Below are 21,812 nucleotides of genomic sequence, written 5' to 3' on the forward strand. Positions count from 1 at the left end.
TGAATGTTTCAGCCTACACCTTGCCATTAGTCAGATCAGTTGGCACATACACCTGGAGTAAGCAGAAGAAATAAGCACTCTGTTTGCATGTGAATAATTTCCCTGGTAGATCAGTTCAGTTCTGTTAATTGTCCATCCATTAATTTCTTGCTAATGTAGTTGATATCGATGACTGATTTTCTGTGCTAAACAGGAAGCACCACTTCTTCATTCTAGGACACATTCCTTCCTACAACTGCCCTGCTGTTAGCTACCAGTAGCTGCCATTATATTATCTTTCATCTGGCCCAGAGCTGACAACAGATGGCCATCTCCGGGACTGCCATCAGTGTGACTTTATGAAGCATCCAGCTATGGTGTATTGAGGAGCTTCATGGCCAGTTCTGCAAATCTGATTTCCCTTCCCCCTACCCCGCTGCTGGCCCCCCTCACTCCATCTCCATGAATAAGCTCCTTATTCCTGGCTCCACTCTCCACTGGTCCTATCATTTCCCCACGAGTGGTGGCACACAGTTATCACTGGATCACTGGACTTTGCAGCTTGAGGTCTGCCCCCCACTTCCCTCTGCAGCGCTGGCACAAGGTTGTTGCTCCCAGCATCCTCATTCCTCCATGTTTTCGGAGTACCAAAGCATAGGCACAGGGGTTTGGTAGAAGCAAAACTGCTACCTCTTAAGATCTGTAGTTCAAACCCTACCTTTCCACCTCAGAGCACCTCCTCAAGCTTCAGAGTTTTGGGTTTTTTTTAAGTTCTACAAGACATGCTGCCAAAACAGCATTGAATATATTAAGTGCGAAAGAAGCTAAAATATCGATCACAGACCTAAAGTGGAGAAAAGTGTAAAATTCACAAGCATCCTGATTCCATTGACATGTTAGATCACTTGGAAAAGCTCTTTCAACTGTGTGGCTGCTGTGCATTTTGGAGAAAGATATATTGTTTGCTCTTGACAGAGTTTTCTAAAGCAAGGTACCTCCAGAGCCAACCCATATTTTACAAGGAATTCACATTTGTGTCCTTTATGGTGATATTTGCAGCAAGTCTACAGCTAGCGAGAGTCTCTGCCCTCAAGCTATAAAGGAGTAAGGCTCCATCGTTGGAGAGAGAGCAGCCTTCTGTGAAAGGCTGAGATGTGGTAGGCAAGATGAATACTGCTTAAAAGCAATGCTTGCCATGCTGTCATTTAGAACAGGAACACTGAGGATTTAAACAAAAGTGAAAGGCATGGTAAATGAATCCTGTAAAACTGGTCAAATTTTCAGCTGCCAAAAATAAGTTTTCTCCATTGATAGGTTCATTGAGTAGGAGGAAAGCTGGGAGGGGATGAATTCCCCTAGGGAGGAGATGCAGATAGTTTGGGAAAACAAGGTGTGGTCAGTGATTCATAAAGAGACACTCCAGTAAACAGCAAACTTGGCTCAAAAGTAGTGCCTTTTTTCTCTCTCTCTTTTTTTTTTTTTTTTTTTTTTTTTTTTTTTTTTTTTTTTTTGCTGTTGGGGGCAGGGTAAGAGCATCATTGGACCACTCCATTGTAAACATGAGTGAAAAAGTGAAAAAGACTGTAGTGCAGAGTGGCTACACAACTGGAAGTGTATATTATAAAAAATGTGAATGTCCCCCACCCAGAAGGAACAGCTTTTCAGTTTAGCATTTCTACCTGTTACTGGAGTTGGTTTTGCCATGCTTTGATCAATCTAAGGCGTTAACATTTTGGATGGGAAAAGAGTAGAATTTTGCAGGCTCTTGTGATTTTTTGTTTTTTAAGTTGAGCTTCTTTTCTGTTCAAAGCTGAAATTGACTGTCCTCCACCCTGTTAACAAAGGAAGAGAGAAAGAGATGATTCAGTTCTCATGAACCAATACTGCTGAGTTACACACATTTCTACGTGCAGCTTTAGTTGTTTTTCTGTGTTGTTACAGTCTCATTTTGCAGGAGAATCGCTAGGCACAGTCACGGATCATGGGTGTGTAAGTTTGCTCGGGGATATGCCGTGTCAGTGAATACTCTGCCTCCCCCCACACTTCCTGTGTGTAGATGTGTGCTGTGTAAGATAAAGAATCTGTGATATTGTTAAATATTAGTGGTGCATTTTGCTTGGCTTTGCATTTGTAAAGGTGAAAGGTGATTGTGCAGGAAAATGGAACAGTATATTTGCTGTGAGACAGGCACTAAGAACTCACTCCCATGCTCAGTTATAATTCATGACTGTACTGGTGGGAAGCCCTTATCCCTCTGTGGAGTTAATGCATCTCCACTGTAACCTGCTGAGAGCACCCTGTGTCCCCTCCCACCATCTGTGCATTCACTGGCATGCTTTCTCTCTCCCCCTTTACTGTGAGATCTCTTGGTGTTAAAACTGTCACACTACTAGTGCCTGGTAAAGGTGGCTTTATGATGTGTATTAATGCTGAATTGTCATTTAAGGGTGAGGAGGCAGGTAAAGGATATGTTACCATTTGTTTTAGGCTCTTGTTAGAAAATGCTGGGGAGCAAATAGACAGAAAGGTAGATTTTTTACTTCAAACAACAAACAGCTTTGAACAGTACAGAGAAATTGTCACAGCTCAGGATAAGAGCTGTTGATGGCAAATGTATCTTTCTTCCCAATCTAAGCGTTTTTAACTGTTTCTTTTCTCTGTCTCTCCATGTCAAGATCTGATCCAACAGCTTTGCAAATTGAATATATTATTTACCCATCAGCTGAATTTTATTTTCTCGAAATTTATCTACTTTTTTTAGCTGAAAAGCCCTCTTACAGGCTGCAAGTTGCTTCTTTGCTACCTGAGACTTGAAATTCATGTGACCAAGTGCTGTAAGCTAGTACAGTTTTAACTAAACAGGTAGTGTATGAAGATTTTATTATTATTATTATTATTGCTGTAAGGCAGTGTCAGAAGACTAGTGAGACTGTCTAACTTTGAAAGAATTGCACTCAGCTCACAGAGATTTAGATGATGCTTTATCAACCTGGCACTTTACCACAACATTAAACTCAGAATATGGTTAAAAGACCATGTACTTGACTGTCACGGCAATATTAATTTGCAGTGTTTCACTGGATGTAATCTCATGTAGTCTGTTGTTTGTATTCCTTTAAAACTTATAAATCAAATCCAGACCTGGAATACCAGTGTATGAACTTAACAGATGTGCTGCCATAAGGGACCTGCTAGGTTATAAAGTGCAGAAATGATCTTTTTCTATTTCAGATTTCTAGCTTATTCCAGGGAGATTTAGTAACCACAGAATAAAGGTGGAAGGTCACGCGCTAGGACGGTAGCACCCACCCAGCACTTGACGTTGGGTGTAATTGTCAGGAAATCCACCTCTAATCATTTTATTATTCAGTTGTAGCATCCACCAAAGCTCCTGAGCAAAAGTAGGGCAAGAATGACTTCAGTAGCTCTGTGTCCAGGTTTTCTTAGGTGAAAGATCACTTTGAGATGACACAGCTGAGTAGTCAGGCTGAAATCCTAGTTGGTATTTTATTAATTTTGCACCAAGATAAATCTTGAAATTCTGACAAACTCCATGACAGGTGAAATTCCTTCTTGCAGAATCTGCTCAGCAAGAGGCTGCTCATTTCGTTCTGTTCAGAGGCAGGCAACAGGAGGGCAGCTTTATAATCAGCCCTCAAAGGAGCCCTGGCCGCCCCAGAGCCTTGGACTGATTGAATAACTCCTGGGCCTCTTCCCCTAGGCCTCCATCAGCAGGGGTCCTGTGGAAAGCAATCTCCCGCAGACTGGCACTGAAGTGAGCTTTAAACTACTATTTTCTGCTCTCCAGAGGAGCCTGGAGTACTAAAAGATAGATGGACTGCAGATATTTTATGAGAAACTGTCAGAAGAAGAGCAGAGTAAATGTTTTTTTCCCTCCTTCGAGTCACACGCTGCATCACTGTAGAATTTTTCCCAGAATCTTTTATACTGAAAGTTTGAAATTAATTGGTTGCTAACCTTAATTTCCCTCCTCCCTCTTATTTTTCTTTTTTTTTCCTTCCCTCTTTTTCTTCTTGTCTTTTTTTTTCCCCTTAAATATTCACTCGGAGGCCCTTTGCTTAACCACAGTTGCAGAAAATCAGTACCATTTGCACTGAAATATTTATAATGACAGAATGAAAAATTGGATTCATTTTCTGGCCTGTAGCCGAACAGTCTGCAACTTTGCACAGCATTGTTTAGCATCTCTCATTCCTTCCTTTCATTGGGGTCCTTTTCAGACACACGCACACACGTGCACGCGCACTGCCCGTGCTTCAGAGGAATGTTTAGCAAAACACAGAGCCATTTTTAATCTCAGCCTTGAGAAAACAACTTGTCTCTAACCTTGCCACCATTTGCGGGGGGGAAGGCAAAGGGGGAGGTCCCCGGGAAGCATGTAGAATTCCTCTTACAGGAGAGATTATGGAGAGTGACATGCAGTAATCTGTCCTCTACACTGAAGCAGTGTACAGCTAGCATTCTGCAAATTGCTTTGGTGTGTTGCAGGTTAGGCAGGGTGGACTCAGTACCAGGTTGGATAGCAGGATCTTTCCAGAAAACCCTGTTCTGCCACTGATTCCCTCCATGGCATTGAGAAACTCATTGGCCCTCGAAGGAAGAGGCTGTCAAAAGCTCCCTTTTGTGCCTGAGCAGAGACTGTAAGAATGCCCTGTGCTTCTTTGCACCTCCAGAAAACAGAAGATGCTGGAACTGTACATATTTACTTCCCTTGAAGCAATGGTGTGAAGGTGAAGTGGTTGATGTTTGCAAAGAGCTTTGAAAATGAAAGTGCAGATCCTCAGGCTCCAATTTGCATCCCCTGCCAGTATAAAAGGTACCTTAGTCAGACAGCCAAGGATTCCCTCAGTAAGCAGCAAATCCTGTTTATTTTGCAAGCTTGGTTCTGTATCACTCCCTTTTGGTCCTCACAGGCATGTCTCAGACTCCAATGAATTCCAGGGATTTTTAATTGCTATAACAATCCCATGGGGCTATTATGAGCTGGCATAAGTTTGAGCAGTGTTAGGAATACTTTAACATGCGCTGAGGACTATGGTAGCCCATGATTTGAATGGTTAGGCTGCATGGATTTATAATAATATACAGTGAATATGTAGGAATTAATCTGAAAATGCACACAATTTACCAAAGAATTGTAAGTCTCTATAGATGTCAGACTCTAGTGCAGAACTTAATAGGGAAATATATCTGTGAAAAGAGGTATTTCAAAAACTCTTAGAAATTACTCTCTGGTGAGTTTGTAGATTGCATTTACAATGCAGTTGTTTCTGGAAAAACAAGGCCTGTGGCCAAAATCTTAATTCCTAATGCCTAAAAAGAGGCTTCTTGAGACAATACTGGGTCCTCCAAGGAAGTGGGTTGGATGCAGGGGTGGATTCTGCAAGGTGCTGAGAATCTCCTGAAAATGCAGGAGACAGAAATTGCCTGTGAAGGTCCAAAAATGTTGTTTATTGCTAACTTCACCCATATGAAATTTATGACACAGCTCTATTGCTGACAGCAGGTGTCTGTGTATGCTCTTAAATCCTGTTCTTTCAATTCCACATCACTCATCTAAGCACAACCTTTTTATTTCCTTTCTTTCTTCTTTAAAAGCTTCTTGATGCTGGCTCCCCCTCAATGCTCTCAGGAGCACAGCCTGAGCAGGTGTGCCTAGAAGCAGTGGACATCTGCTGTAGGCGCCAGTACGGCTCAGCTAACGCGGCATAGCATCCCGTGGTTTGTGAGCAACACACAGTTCTTATCATTCAAAGTTTCCTACAAACTTGCAAATTTGTCTTTTTACCATGTTTCCCAAGATACTTTGACAGGTCAGCCTGAAGTGATGAGCATTCTGACACAAAGTGCATCATGTCTTAGAAATTTTGCCTGCAGTTGTTTTACTTTTGTATCACTTTGATTTGAAAAGGAACTTCATACAAAATGATGTGGTTTTAGGATATAACAAAAAAAATCCAATATGCATGCATTACAGAGATTTCTGTAATTTCTTGCTTAGCCTATATTATTGATTTCTGATTTTCTCTTTTCTTCATGTATATAATTGACGAACAGTATAATTTTTGTAATTTTAATCAGTTACTGAGAATCAAAACTAATAGAGATGAGACAGAATGAAAACTTTAATTGCAAATATTAAATATGGTTTTAAACTGACAATTTGAAAGCAAATTGTCCTGACTATTTAATCACACTTTAAGGGGGGTCACAGACCCATAGTAGGCTCTTTCAAATCCAGAAGTATTTCTTTGTTTGAGCTGACCAGGACACAAATATACAGGTGAGTAATATGCCTTAGGATGCTAAAAAGATTTGTGGGGACAATAGACTACAGACCACAGTGAACTGGCAGTACAGATGGAATGGTGCAGAATAGTTACTGAACATCAGGGACTGTAAGAGTAGCCAACAAACAAATGTTTTATCTTACTATTGAAGAGAGTACCTTTCCAAGAAAGCTGTTTTCTCTGTGGGCCTGAACTGCTGTGTCGGTTTTTGTTTGGAGTGCCAGTCTGTTTACTAAAGTTATTAGTTTATAAATTTTGCCATGGCAAAGTAACTGTGAGAGCTTTAAATTAGAATAAGTGCCACTTCTGTGTGGCAGGTTCCTTTGAGGGCTTATTAGAAAGCAGGCCTCCTGTTGCCTGCCCCTTTATGCATGGCACTATTGCTGTGGGTACTTGTTTATAGCTAACTTTTGAATTTATATAAGTGTACACTGTGGTATGATGAATTGCCCTCCAATTGCAAAGATTTTGCTTTTTTATTTTTTTCTGGGTTCAAGCTAATACTTTACTTTAAAGGGTTATTTTTATTAGGTGGGTTTTATTTTGATGAATTAAAATTAACTTGGAGTAGCAAATTACATACAATCGTGAGGGTTATAGATTAGCCTCACCATAGCTACAGCACATCTTTTTGTAAAGGAATTAAAGTTCTCTGTTTCAGATACCTTGGCACTAAATGTAGAGAGCAAATGAGTGTTGTCTCCAGTTATTTTCCTTGTAAATGTGATTCTTTTCACTCAATTCAAAGATTGCCACACTAAAAACAGCCCTAATGGGCAACGAGGGGTGAAAGCAGCAGCTGCAGGAGGCTGGATCCCCTAGCAGGAGATAGCCAAGGAGACAGGAGTACCCAGCATCACAAGCCAAAACCAGAGGTGAGGGGTGGAGGCATTTCTTCAACTGTCGGTGCAGGGTCAAGGCAGGACCTAATGACATGTCTGACTTGCAACGTGTCACCAGACAGCTGTCTGACAGGAAACAGAATGACCAACCTCAGAGAATGACATTTGCTAGGAGGAGACATCATCTCTCACAGGGAGGAAGGAAAAAGGCATGAAAGGATGCTTCTTTGTGTGGTACTTCTTGTTTGGGGGAGGAGTATTAAATTGTAGGAATTGGACTTCACTGCCTTCCCCATTTTTTAAGGTTCTGTAAACAGGAGAAAGTGAGAGTAAAATTCCTCCCATTTAGCTGTGGTCACATTTCACACTTCTTTTACACAAAAGCAATTGAAAAAACCAAATGAGAAAACAGAAGACAATAGAGAATCCAAACTGCATTTTACAACCAACAACCACAATGACAAACAAGAAATTTTCTTGTCCTTGTACCACATGTTAGTAAATGCTCCAGATTTATTGATTTACAGTGTGTGTCCTCACAAAATCTGGAGAATGTCTTTGTTATAAAGGGCAAAATAGCATTCTGGTCTCTCTAAAAGACACCTTTAAAACGTGGAGTTTCTTAGACTTAAAAGGGGGAAACTCAGATGAGGTTGCTCTAAGAACAAAACGTTTCAACATAGGGTTCTTAACTGTCTAACTAATCACCAGCTATGAAGGGATAAAAATTGTCCTTAGTTTCCTTTCCAAGCAGTAGATTTGTAATTCACATACACACCAAGTCTGCCACATAAGCACTGTCTCAGCTCCTGCTATTCCTGGTTTGAAGAGCTGTAGGAATAAGGACTGTAAGATGTCCAAGATGGGCTGGCACAGTAACTGGTTGTGAAGGAAGTCAGAGAGCAAAATCCATAGGGACCTCTGCTTATCAGCTCAGAAATCCTTGGCTGTTACCATCAAATCTGCTCAATCTGGCTTTCCTTGCAAACTGTCTTGAAGGAAAAAGATGCATCAATGTGCAACAGAGTTTGGAGCTTTTAGAAGAGGAGGAGATTTAGCAAAGCATCATAGCTTTTCCTTTTCTATCCTACACAGTCTAAAATTGGCATAGCATGGACAAGGGGACAAATTCCTATTTGCATTCTTGATTTCAGGATCCAACATATGCTCCCATCCATTTCTGCATTATCTTAGCTGGGTGTATGTATGTATGCTTGCTGGATGGATAACTTCCAGATATGATTTCCACATGTGAAAGTTTGCTTATTTTAAAACTGGGTTTGTTCAGGGTTTGCTTTCACCTGAGTGAAAATGTTAGCCACTGTGTGTTAATCCTGGGCTGATCCACAATCTCCAGTGTGCCAGGTGCTGTTGTACAAGGCCCCACGCACCAGCTGGCAATGTGTGGAGAATCCAGATTCCAGGCTGTCCCCATGTCACCTGGTAAGCACAATACCCAGTGTTATGTCAGAATGGTAGGGAGGTGAACACGCCGATCGATACAAGTGTGGGATGTGTCTGTCTGTATAACAGGAGTGCAGACAAGTTACAGCACTTTTCTTTCAGGCTGTATCAAGAAACTTGTAATTTCACTTGTAATTTTGTTCAGAGAGATTCTTGTACATGCACCTGTGGAAAATTGGAAAGTATCATTGTTTTAAAGGTTGCCCTTTGCATATAAATCACAGCTCTGTGTGCTTCCCCATTTTAATTGGGTGACCTTTTGAATCCTATGGACAGGAGCTTGAATTCTGGACTTGCAGGTTGGTTGAAGATTTGAAATCAATTCATGTTTTAGCAATTACTCTGATTAAAAGCAGGGAACCCAAAATGGAAATTTGTGAAGAAGAATTCCCCTTGGAAAGTTCCTTTTCACAAGTCATAGAAAACTTCATTGCAGACCAAATAGATATGCATAAAATCCAGATTCATTTGTCAGTTTAATCCTTGAAAAGGATCAGGATTCATTGAGTATGAGAGAAAGAGGAGGAGTAAGGAACGTGTAATGTTTCCAACAAGACATTTTTGTGCAATTATCAGTTTAAGCTTCCATTATTTGTCACTAATTACTGCACTGAGCTGTTAAATATTTAGTAGTAGTTTGTTTAATTGGGTTTGACCTATAAAGGAATCTGTGCATAGCACAGCTCCAGTTCCAGGAGCCAGTTCCTCACTCACAGCTAGGCAAATCTGTATTCACATAAGATGATCTCATATTGTCAGACAAAGGGGTTTGTTTTTGTTGTGCAGGTTTGTTACCTCTCTCTCCCCCACAGATTTATTTAAAGTATCTGAAATCAGAGCACAAAGTAGAAATGCTGCCTGTGGATGTAAAAGGGGAGGTCAGTCAAATTTGTTTACAGATGTTGTAGCTTAGAAAGCATCAGCATGATAAAAAAAATTAAAGCAGAGCAACAACTAGCCCATGAACACGTGTCTTGTAAAACACTGACTTAATCCCTGAATATCTTATTAGGCAGTATTGCCTATCAAGGCTTGTTGTCCCCTGTTACTCTGTTGTACAATAGCTGCAGACAAATCTGTATTTGTTCAACTTTGGGTTCAGCTTGCTGTGCTGGCAGGGTGAAGAGACTTCTTTCTGGCTCTGGCCTCTGCAGAGGGTGTGCAAGAATTGATCAGTATACAAGCAATATTCACTTTATTTTAGCCTGGCTGTATTCTTGCTTGATCCTGTCTTGAAACTCCCTTGATTTCAGTGGAACTTTTCTTAATTTATACCAGGGTAACTATAACCATATTCTAAAGTAATAAGGCTTTTGATATATTTCTCAGAAGTGCCTCCTTCTGCCTTTTTTGTTTAAGCTTTTATTCCCACTTAATGAACAATTTCCTTATTGGGGAAGAATGCTTGTGTGTTAATTTCAAACATTTGCAGTATCACAAAGCCTTGTTTTCCTACAGACAAGACTTAGACCCGGATCCTGACTATCAATACAGCCCCTTTGCCATATAAAATAACAGAGAGGTTTCCCAGTTTTGAAGAATTGTTGTGAACATGCCCTGACCATTGCCCCCTCTCCCCATCACTTTCTCTTTTATGGGGCAATGCACACGCCTTTCCCATGCAGCCAGGCACATCTTGGCTGAAATGGAAGACATTGTTGCAAGTTTCACTGCATTTCAATGAGCAGCAGACAGGGTGAGGCAGGCTTATGGGAGGCGATTGCCTGGCACCATAGGTTAAAACAGCCTTCAAGCTACTCTGATTTATGTCAGAGGCTTAGCTGGGAGCCCCCTGCCAACGCTCATAATGAGGAAGGTGCAAGGATGGTGAACAGGCATTGGTGTTTGTGTCTGTTCTCTTCTAGTGACAATGATGAAAGTCTTATTTGCTGTTCCCAGGAATATATGTCATTCTTTTCCATACAACAAATCTGTGATATATGTACTCCCATATAGTAATGAATCCAAAAGGAATCATTGACATTTTACTAGTGGCTTACTGGAAGTCTCTGAAGAAAAATAGGTATCAGGGGTTTTAGTTTGGTTTGGGTTTGGTTTTAATTTTCAGTTTGCATCCCTGAGAACATGCTCTTCAATTAGAGATTTTTTTACAGGTAGTTTTTCTCTGGTCCAGCTAGAAATGCTGAGTGGAAAAACCAGAATACTGAGAGTTTTACATAAATATGATAAACAATAAAATCTGATTAGCAGTCATGCTATTTCAGAAACATTAACATAATATCAAATCACATAGCTTAGGTGAATTAATTTATATGAATGACTGCAATTCAGTGTAGACTTTCCTAAATTATCATTGTCAACTGTGGTCAGTCATGTCCTAAGATGACCACTTAACTGGCAAACATGTCTGAGAACAGACCTGATTCTCAAAGGCTGGTAAACATCAACTCACCACACATAAATGGTATTTATGGGAACACAGATTCTCTTGGGATTTGCCCCCTTTCTTGTTGTGGAAATAGCTCTGGTTTAGTTCAGATTAATTTTCTTGGGAATCTGAAGTTTTTGAGACTGTATTTTGTTAGGTCTGTGTTGGTGAGCAAACTTGGCCTGGTTGAAAACTCCGTGCCTACTTTAGTGTATTTATAAATTCATTGTGAGTCCTCCTGCTCTGCCAGCTGCACTAAGTACTGGAGATGCTGGTGGCAGGGACACTTTGCCTGGACTTTTTCTGTTCTTTCCAGAACTTCAAAGTCTCCATTCAGTCTCCTACTTTTCACCTATGACAAACTATTAGATGTCATCTCTTTTCTGTCTCCCTCATTCACTCAGCGTAAGTGTGACCACTGAAATATGAATATATATTCATGTCAGAAGCATTGTAATTCATGGGGCAAAACATATCAGAAACATTTGTTAGTTCCAACATTTCAGATACAGTAATTCAAGTTAATTTCTTGTAGTTAGTGTTTTATGAAAGGAAGGGTGGGGTCTGAGAGGGAAAATAATCGCTCATTTGTTAATGAGCTTCAACTGAAGTTGCTCTTTTTGTATTTCACATATGTGAAAAGGACAGAAATGTTTACAATCTGAATGTCCATAGATAATTTGTCAGTACAATTAAGGATCACAGAATCATAGAATGAGCCTGGATATGACCCTAACCTTCAATTAATTAATTTGGTGGAGTGCCCTATAGAAGTCATTACCCTTAGTACCGAAACTCAAATCCTACCTAATACTATTTTTTTACCTATACAGCAACTGAGCCTTAGAAACCCACATAACTGAATATTCTTAATTGCTTGCAGCAGCAGTGGAGTTAGTGCCATAATTTGTTGGGGCATTGAAAGTAAGTTTACTGCTTTCAGGTAGTTCAAAATGGCCCAGATATTCTACTGAAACCAGCTCCTAACTATGCAGATTTGGTTTCATGTCTGATTTTGGGTTGGCTGAGCCTCTTCCTCTCCTGGGATGAGCATCAGGAAAAAAATACTAACCCTGAGGTCTGTGAAACTGTGAAATAGTCTCCCAGGAGGAGCATTGGAAGCTCTAATTAAAATTGGACTGGGCAAAACACTTGAAATTACACTATAGGCAATAATCCAACACTGGCAAGATGGGTGGAGAAAACGCCCTAATGGGTCTTTTCTGCCTTTAAATTCTATGAATTCTTGTTCTCTTTTATTATGCTATTTCACCTTTTTGTTTAATAGTGACATAGTGTCATCTAGAAAGTATTATAAGACGCTATTGTGAGCTGAGTGAGATGATGTTAAATGTCAAAAGAAAATGCAACAGTTTTTTTGCAGGTTCACAGTGATTATATGGAGATAGGAAAAGAGAAACTGACTGTAAGCGAGGAACATGAGTGCAGTGGTTTTATCTGTAAGACAGTGGCTAATTCATTGCAAGCCTGCAATATGCATGTTTATCATTTTGACATTGCATTTCATATTCTCTTCTTATGAAGAACAACCACATTCCAGCAAATCTAACACAGGTGTGGGAAAGTCATTTATTCTAACTGTGTAGCTCGCTCAGATTGCTGGAGACATCTTCTATCCCAGTGTTTCACATATCCCCGAAGACCTGGACTAAATAATATATTTTACATCTTAATTTATAGTTTGTATTTAATCTTAGCATTGTACAAATCTAAGTAACTCATTGATTCAGTCCTTGAGTATAATCACATTACAGTTTACCAGGAAAGAATCCTTCAGCAATATAATGGGGCCTTGACAGGAAACTGTGCTGCAATATTGAAGCAGCACAAATCTGAAGAAACAGAGTGAAAAACAAGCTTTTGTGCTACCTTTTTTATAATTTAGTCTGAATTAGTTTCATTTATTTAGTTTTGCTGTTACCATTTAATACTCCTTTTCCCTCCTCCCTCACCTTTCCATATGGTATAATATTCCAACAGTGTCCAGTACAGAGCTTTCTGCATGAGAGGTCATGACAACCAGGATAAGTAATAGAGCATTGGACCAAAGTTCTGGAAACCATGTTGATCCTGTGCTAGGTTTTGCTAGGCTTGCCTTTCCATGGGCCTTTCTTTCTTCCCCTTTGGTTCTGGAAAATGCAACATCCTCTTCTTAGCAGACAGTTTGAAAAGTGTGGTACAGGATAAGAAGTTGGAATAAAAAAGAAGGGAAGAGAAGCAGAAAATCTTGATTAGAAAGTATAATTTAATAGAACGTGTATTGAACCAAATGTATTGATTAATGTGGTAGATATAGTACTTATATTGATTCAAACTAGAGATTTAGTACTAAAAGCTGTAAGCCAAAAAGCTGGTGCAGATTGCTACAAAAGTCAGTTTAATGCTGTCCTTGAGAATGCCTTCACAAAGAAATTCTTCTAATGTTTGAGGAGTAGGTAGAATGCGGTATATGTCAGTTTGATCCCGGAGGGTTTTATTTTGTACTCTAATAGCTGTTACGAGCCTACATTATATCCAAGGAGTAATTTTCCTTAGGGGTGCCCAGCTCGCTTTGTGTCAATATTCTAGCATTTTAAGTCACGTACAGTATATGCTTCTGGGAACAGTGCAGGAGCCAGCCAGACTCATAATGGTCTGCATTCATTAATAAAGGCAGAAGCTTCTGTCCCTCCATTGCCCACTACAGGGATGCCTCCCTGGTCTTCGGGGACCCGTACAGACACATTTAAAGAAAGCTTTATTTTGAGTGGGCAGGAGATGAAATGCAGGACTTGCAGGCATTTCCTAAGTCAGCTATATGCCCGAGCACAGGGGTGACCTTAATGGGTCAAAGAAGAATGCAGGTCAAAAGACTTATTATCCAGCCTGTTGGAAACCAATTGCTTTTGTTAAAAAAAGAGTAAATTGTAGCGCTTAAAGGTTGATAGTAATGTAGAGTTCTGTTTTACAACCTGGAGGTGAATTGCAATGCAGTGGGGTGGATTTTTATTTTTTTGAATGCAAAAAATACAAGATGGTCTGTAATGTACACAGATAAAGGATTCCAGATAAGTGATAACATGTAGGGTACCATAATTACTTAATCAGTGATGATTGATTACACATGTTTGTGTTCTTGAACTAAGGAAAAAAATAACATGCTGCTCTGGTACTGTTACCATCTGTTGAAATAATGCACCTACATTTCATCTTTATGCCTCTTCACGTGTACCCTCTTTGCACTGTTTGTCAGGTACAGCCATGTCTCAGTTCATCTGCCCATAAAACAGAGAAGTCCCATTTAAATTGAATGAAACCACAGTTCACATTAAGGATTCTAATGGGCCACTGAGTCTGTGGCTATCTGTGGGTATTTTTTTCTTCGTTAATTTTGATGCTGTGGGTAGGAACTGTTTACTAGCTATTACTTCTCATGTTCCCTCTGAAACACAAAGGCATGCACCAAACAACAAGTATTATTACCTCTTTTGTCTCCAGCCCTTCTGCAAAGAAACCTTTTTGAATTTGTTCGCCAAGGAGATTCTTCCACGCAGTATTATCCTAGAATTCTTTGTGTGTTTTCAAGTCCTTAACACTAACAACAGGGATATCTCAAAGCATTTTCATCCAGAAAAGTTGTGGCAAGTAATTTTATAGTAGGTCACGCAATAATTGGGATTCTGGATTCAGCTGTCAAAAATAATTATTTCTAGGAATAGGGCAAATGCACTTAAGGAGTTTCTTTTGCTTGTGAAATATACTGAATTCAGGTTTTCCCAGGTAATATACCTGTTTTCCAGATAATACTGAGATATAAAAATTGGGGATGAAGGAGTTTTCCTGGTTTGTGTCTACATGATAACAAATGCAGTGACACACACACCCCTCCTGCTTCCCTGTTCCTCCATTTTGTGCATGCAAAGCTTGAATTTGTATTTGCAAACTAGTGTCTCCTCATGAGATCCCAGCTCTTGGAAATTGGAACACAGCTGTTGCTGAAGTCCAGGAAAGATTATATTGAGAAAAAATATCTTCCTCTTTCCATGGCTAAGCAGGAAATTGACATTTTTGCTTTGTAGGGAGACTACCACATAATTAAACAGATGTGCTTATGCACAATCAGATTTGGGGGAGGCAAAGAAGGGGAGCATATGATACCTCCTGTACTTCGCTAAATGACTTCTCTTTAGCAAGTGGAGGTACTAATTGCTCCAAACTCAAGCAAACTAGTTGAAGTTTCTGGGGGAGGCGTGTTTCAGGCTTGTCTAGTGTGTCTTTAGTGAAGGACAGCGTGCTCTCAGAGGCACACAGGGGATCTCAAGTGTAATATTGTGCTCTCCCTGGGTGTGCTGTGCTCCCGTGGCCCCGTCGCGTCCCTGCCGGCGGGAGCTCCAAATTCCGTTTTCCCGCGTGCCTGATCTCCCACTGCCGGGGAGGCGGGAGCTCGCTGCGCACGAGGCAAAGAGACTATCAGAGTTGAGATCTGCTGTGTGGATAATAGAGGAGAAATTTTGCCCTAAATTTTTAAACACAACACCCCTCATAAAAACAACAACAGTTCATAACTGGGATTAATGTTTGCAATTTTCAGTCACTTAGACACAGGGTCTCCAATAGATGGCTTTTGGTAGAGTGGAATATGGCTCTCTGTAGGATTACAGAATTTTCCTCCTTTTCTTATCTCTCCCCTCCTATCCTTTGCCTGCTTGTATTGTCAATGTTATGTTCCTGAAGCGCTTCCACTTTGTATTTTTTTGCAGCTTAGCCAAATAGGTATTTCTCCCTAGTCCCTCACATTTGGGGAGCCTTAATTACTTTGGAAACTGTGTTTTGTTTTGACTGTTTACAACACGTATTGTTGCCTTTTTAAGGCCTAAACTGCTCAAAGCATTTCCTCATGTTCCTATCCTGCCTTGTCTCATTCTTCTCTGCAACACTTGTTTGGTTTTTTTCTATTATTTCTTCATTATCTCCAGAGAATCTCATTTTGTGCCAGGGCACAGGAGTCAGGGACACTGAGAGCTAGGGCAAGTCAGTCCTTATGCTGTGTTTTGTTTTGTCTCCCTCATATTTGGGCATTTTTATTTTTTAATCAAAAATGTCATTGCAGCCAGAGTTACGGCTGCAATTTTAAAACACCTTTTGACTGCTTCATATGCAACTGTTCATCTAGCTTCATACTGATTATGCATTTTTCTCTTAGTGAAAAGAAATAAAAAATGGGCATGACTGATGTGCTCTCAGTAGACTAGAAACAAAAGACCCCCCCCAAATATCTTTCTGCAATGTAACAATTGGTGTATTACTTCACCTGCTCAGAAGCAGAGAAGAAAATCAGAATTCAGGCTGCCACCCCATATTTAACTTGTACTGTTGTTTCTGGGTACTGCAGGGTCTCCAACAAGCCTGTGGTGTTATGCTGTAAGTGCTGCAATAAATGGACACAACAGGATGACAAAAGGACTGACTGTCAGGCTTAACTCTTAATTTCCTTGCTTTTTTGCTTTAAAGTCAGAGCCCATTACCTGTGACCAGCCAACATTTTTGGCTGCATCTATTGTTAGTGCTTTACAGCATTTTGAAACGATTTTATGGGAAGGATGAGGAACTAGATGAAATCGAGTGGTGAAGCGTATTTTTTTAACACTCTTTGGCCTTGGACAGTCTGGAATTCCTGCCATCAGCATTAAATCATTTTGCATTCACATCTGGAAATTGCATCTTTGAGTGTCACTGGGTCATTTTCCTTTAATCTTGAGAATGGCACTACATTAAAAATTCCTCAGTCTTACTGTAAGATCCTTTCCTTGCCAAATGTCCCATGAACTATTATTTGTGTGCGTGCACAGTTTAGGGAAGAGTGAAGGAGAATGGGAGAGAGGATTTTTAGGCTGGTCTGCAGTCACGCTGTATTTCACATTTGTTTCACCGAGGCTGTTTTCACGTGCCTTTTCATGGGTGGCTCTGGAGGGTATGGTTCAGTAGATGTTCACTTTGTTGTAAATGATGACTGTCTTGTGGGAACAGGTTCATCCTAGAGTGCGTTAGTCCAAAGAGGTTTAAAGACAGATTAACTTAATAAAGTGGAATGAAGGGTCTGGATGTGCTGGGAGCAAATCATGGGATGTTACACCCCTGCCCTCTGGGTCACTGGCCCAAATCTGGCCCCGATTACTAGGGGGAAAATTCATCACTAATCAGTGGCTGCCCTGTTGTCTGAGAAGTAGCATTCACAGACATTTTCTAGTTATCTGTGGATCCAGTGTACATTGTAGAAAACTTAAGATGTATTGGATTGGTCCCTTGCTCTTAGGTCGATGCTTGTGAAGGATCTGAGCCAGTACAGGCAGCACAATAGCATCTTTCTGAAAGTGGTCAACTTGGTTTGAGGGGTGAGGAGGAAAGGGTGAAACTGGTGTTTGCTGCTTGATTTGGTGATTACTTGTACAGGAAAGGAGAATTGAAGACTCCAAAGTCCATGCTATGCTACTAGACATAAGGCACTGCATTCACCTGAGAAAAAATACCTGTGGGTTTTGGTGACCAAAGGGCAGGCTGTGCCAGCCCCTCCTGTTGTCTCATCAGTCTCTGAGCTCTCTAGCAGAGTGGCTCTTACCAGACTATACCATGTGGGGAAAATAGGTTTTACTGCAGGAGTGCATTTGAAGCAGTGCCACAGTCTAGGAAGCACAGGCCAGTGAGCATAAGACTTTATGGCAAATGTACTTCTCATTTTTGCAATGCATAAACCATGAGCCATGTGTAAGCAGACACCAGGATCACTGACCTGGTCTGCAATTTCACGGGGGCAGGTCAACCCACACCCTATCTGTAGAGAGTGTGTTGCTCTTCTTGTGGCACATGTAAAGGATACTGGTGTGAAACAGCTGGGTAGAATTCCTCTCTTCTATAATTAATGCTGTTTCTGGCTAGTTTAAACAAGGAGGGGTCAAGAATATTCTCATTGTCCAGCCCATCATTTTACAAGATATCTTGGGAAAATTGTTTTTGCATCCTTCTTTCACACAGAAATGCCTGTCCCGTGACTAAGTTTTTTCTTTTGTTTTTGTTGCAGAATCATACGATGACCCAGCACAGCAGTTAGTGCAAGGCCCGTCTCTTCCAGAGAATTCTTTGTGGCACAAAAAGGGAACACATTTTACTCTTTGCACGAAACTTTCATTGTTAATGTATATTATTCAGAATCATTGTATTGTACCATAAAACTTGTATTATCGAAACTGTTGGATGTTCATGTGTTTGAACTTTTGAGCACCGGATAGACTTCTTGTATATAAAGTGTTGCACATGTATTATGTTGTCTGATACTAAAATGGTCTTATAAAGACAAGTGGACTTGGGCCCTATTCAGGAAAGATACAAATAATAATAATACTGTGTGAGGAGAAAAAAATAGCTTAAGAAAAAATGTCATTTTCAAGGAGGAGGGAGAAAGTAATAGCTATGTTCCATTGCAGCTCTGTTTGGCCTCCCTTTCATTTAAACTTCAGTCCAGAAATCTCTCTTTTGGTATACAAATGGATGAATCTAAGACTATTTTTTATTGCTGAAGATTCTTGCAAAAAATATGAAGAGACTCTTTCTCACAGAGCAGGAACCCACAGTTGAATAAGGCCCGTATATATATTTGTAAGCCTTGCGATATGACAGATAGCATTACCATATATGCAATAGTTGTTATGTAGTTTGTCAAAGAATTTTTTTTCCTGGATACCATTTGAAGCTTTGAGTGTTCAAGACTTTCCTTAATGATTTCACACGGCCAAATTCTTGAATCAGTTGAACTAACCTGTATGTTACTGTTATTAATGTTTACTCTGCGGTCTGAACCTGGAGATTACTGGAATTGTTTTCCAAAAGGAAATAAATTCAGTTTACCATTATGTGTGAGTGTGCTTTGTGTCTTGTCTTTTTCCTCAGAAAGTATCAGTATTATTACTGCTGCTATATAACCTAAAGAATCACCAAGATCTGGAATCCCATTGTATCATGATCTGTACACTGCTCAGTAAAATAGGTTGCTTTTCTCAAAGGTAGGTATTGAAATAAATGTAATAGTAGAAACAAATTTGCTGGCCCACTGCAAAGCAATGTGTTCTTGAGAGTGATATTCACTGTTTTCTGGGTTTGTTTCTTTTATTTTTTTGTCTCAGCAATTTCATACTTACATACTTGACACATTGGTAGCCAGAGGAGTCACTACGCATCTTCCGTGTATAATTATCGGTAAATTTAAATGAAGTATCATCTAGTGAGCTGGGTCTGGTACTGATGAGAGGGAGCCACCACAGCTCTGGCCAGCAGTGCTGTTAAGCTGACATCCCTCACCCTCTCCTCTGGCACGGGTAGCAGAATTGGAGGTGGCGCACGCTGCGGGGTGATGCTCAATGGCACCATGCCCCGGGGGGAGCTCTCACAACACCTCACAGCTTTGCTCAGGTCTGAATTGGCTCCCAACTGCCTGCAGTTTCAAGGAGAAGAAAAAAGGGGATAAAAACTATCCTTGCCTACCACCGTTCCCTGCTATTCCAGCTCACCTACAAAAAAGGACCAAAAAAAACCATTCTTCAGCTATTCTTGTATCTCATCCTATTGCTGGAATTCTAGTTTTATCCCATGAAAACCAGTGCTGCTGAAATACTGCCTTTAAACAGCCACACATCACAAAAAGTCCAAATGTCTAGAACTGCTCACCTAGTGCTGTCAGGGTAGATATAAAGTGTGATTTCCAGTTTGCTGAGTGTAACAATTTGACTTCTTACAGATGGAGGACAGAGAGAAAAGAAGTACAATCAGAAAGTGTCTGGCTACCAGATATTCCAAGAACAAATGTGTCGTATTTAACACTCCAGCTTTGAAAATATTCTGCAGATTTTGCTAAATACAAGAAAGAAATTCCCAGGTTTTGTATGAATATCTCATTTGTGCTGACAAAAGGATAAATGCAGGCATGAATACATAAGGCTTGTAAAATACCAGTTCTATTTATAAGTCAGAAACCGTTCCCATTCTTATTCTCATTAATATATTACTCATCTCAGCCAAATTGAATGTGATGATATGTTCTTTATTTTTGACAGATACCTTAAAGGATATAAGGCATTTCAGTCTTCATGTGTGAAAGTGTGACATATTGGTTAAGACTGAAAATAACATGTTTGTAGTAGAGTTCAAGTATATAAGAAATATTACACCCTACTGTTTTTGTAAATGCCAGAGTGCTACTGAGTTGAGACAGATGGTAGCAAGAAAAGATGCAATCTTATAATCAAAGCTAAAATATGTCAAAAATATGTTAGCAAGCAAAACATAGTCTATTACTAGTGTCTCATGTCATGACAGCTTGCAAAACATGCAAAGATGTTGAATTTCTAGATACGTAAATAAAGGAACAGTAAACAAACAACAGCAAATGGGATGAAGACTTCATGCATCAACTGTCCCTTGAGGTCGGTGCAGGGGAATAGAGGGGCCTTGTGGCCATGGGCAGCCCCAGGTGGGGGCTTCTGAGAGCTGGCTGCTGATATCAAGTGCTGGAATCCTCTTACCTTTTCTAAAGTAACAGGTTTCTCAGTGATACCTAAATAGCTGTTTAAATAGATTATGGAAGACATCTGAACTTCCCAATGAGAGCTGAGTATCACTTGGGGAATTACCACAGCATTTAGAAAAATCAACAGGAGAGGCAGATCATCTTGCCTGTTGGAAGAAGAGACGTGGCACTCTGTGTGAATGTCTGCATTTCAGTTCTGGCATGCCTTTCTGTGCCCTGGGTTAGCAAAAGCTAAGAGAAGCCCCTCCTCATGTCCTTAGCCTAATGTAAAAGGATAAATCTGTTCAAGTGTTGTGTGGATAGACTGATGGACATGGTATCCTTTTACCTCTGAGACAGGCTATATTCCCAAGATTTCAAGTGGACATGAGTTTTGCTCTAAGTGATAGTTTAATAAAGCACTTAGTCCTTCTGCTTGTTTGCCAGAGTTAGGTTTAGGAAATGTTACAGACCAAAAGCAGATATAAATACAGAATTTATACTGCAGAAGTGCAGCAACCTACCCAGTCAATATCTGAGCACTGAATTTATGAGGAAATGCACTGATTCTTTAACGGAACAAAACATAGTCCAGGAATAAGCATTCATTAGGCCTTTATGACGTTCAGCTACTCAAACCCAGAATTTCTAGTGTCATACATGTGTTCATAGCCAGTTGCCTGTAAGTTAGACTTTCCAATACATTTTGGGTGGTTCAGTCAATCCATTTTGGGAGGTTATCAGAATTTCTTTGGTTCACTCCAAGCCCAGTGTTCTCACTGTTTTTCCTGATTTACAAGTCACTTTGCAAAACCTCATGAAAAATGTTTCAAAAGCTCTGCTTAGGACACATTAATAGTTATCCCTTCCTTCTTAATAGCAGGGGGAAATCTGAAGTTCTTTCCACGTCTCAGGGACTGGACTTTATAAGTAATTCTGGCATGACCACTCACTTTGTTTCATTACCACTGTCCTCAACAACAGAAAAAGAGAGATGTCCCTTCCTTACCAACATATGGCATTTTCTATTTATAACAAGATTAACAATTCATTCACACCTTGATTGAATCCCACTTTATTGAGATGTCACAACAGATTCTCACAGCCTGCAAAGGGAAAGACTTACAAACGTTAATATTGTGACAACCAGGACACATAAAAGTAAATGAATTATAATTGGTGACAATTAAAAATAGCTCAGTGTGAAAACATAATATTGTGCTGCTGTAGCAGCCTTGTCTAGGATGAGGCAATGTGAAGGACTCCATAGAATA

General features: G+C 40.1%; 1 protein-coding gene across 11 annotated transcripts in view; it reads left to right on the top strand.

Annotated features, from left to right (window-relative positions):
• The window catches only part of ZNF521 (zinc finger protein 521), a 229,847-nt gene extending 210,958 nt beyond the window's left edge, over nt 1–18,889 (top strand). For all 11 annotated transcript variants that reach the window (XM_068190406.1, XM_068190412.1, XM_068190419.1 and 8 more), the window contains one exon: nt 18,061–18,889. In XM_068190406.1, coding sequence (XP_068046507.1) covers nt 18,061–18,090 — 30 coding nt within the window. In that variant the 3' untranslated portion in view covers nt 18,091–18,889. The remainder of the gene's footprint in view (nt 1–18,060) is intronic.
• The last annotated feature ends 2,923 nt before the right edge of the window (nt 18,890–21,812 follow it).

Source organism: Anomalospiza imberbis, chromosome 1, assembly GCF_031753505.1.
Source record: "Anomalospiza imberbis isolate Cuckoo-Finch-1a 21T00152 chromosome 1, ASM3175350v1, whole genome shotgun sequence".
NCBI lineage: Eukaryota > Metazoa > Chordata > Aves > Passeriformes > Viduidae > Anomalospiza > Anomalospiza imberbis.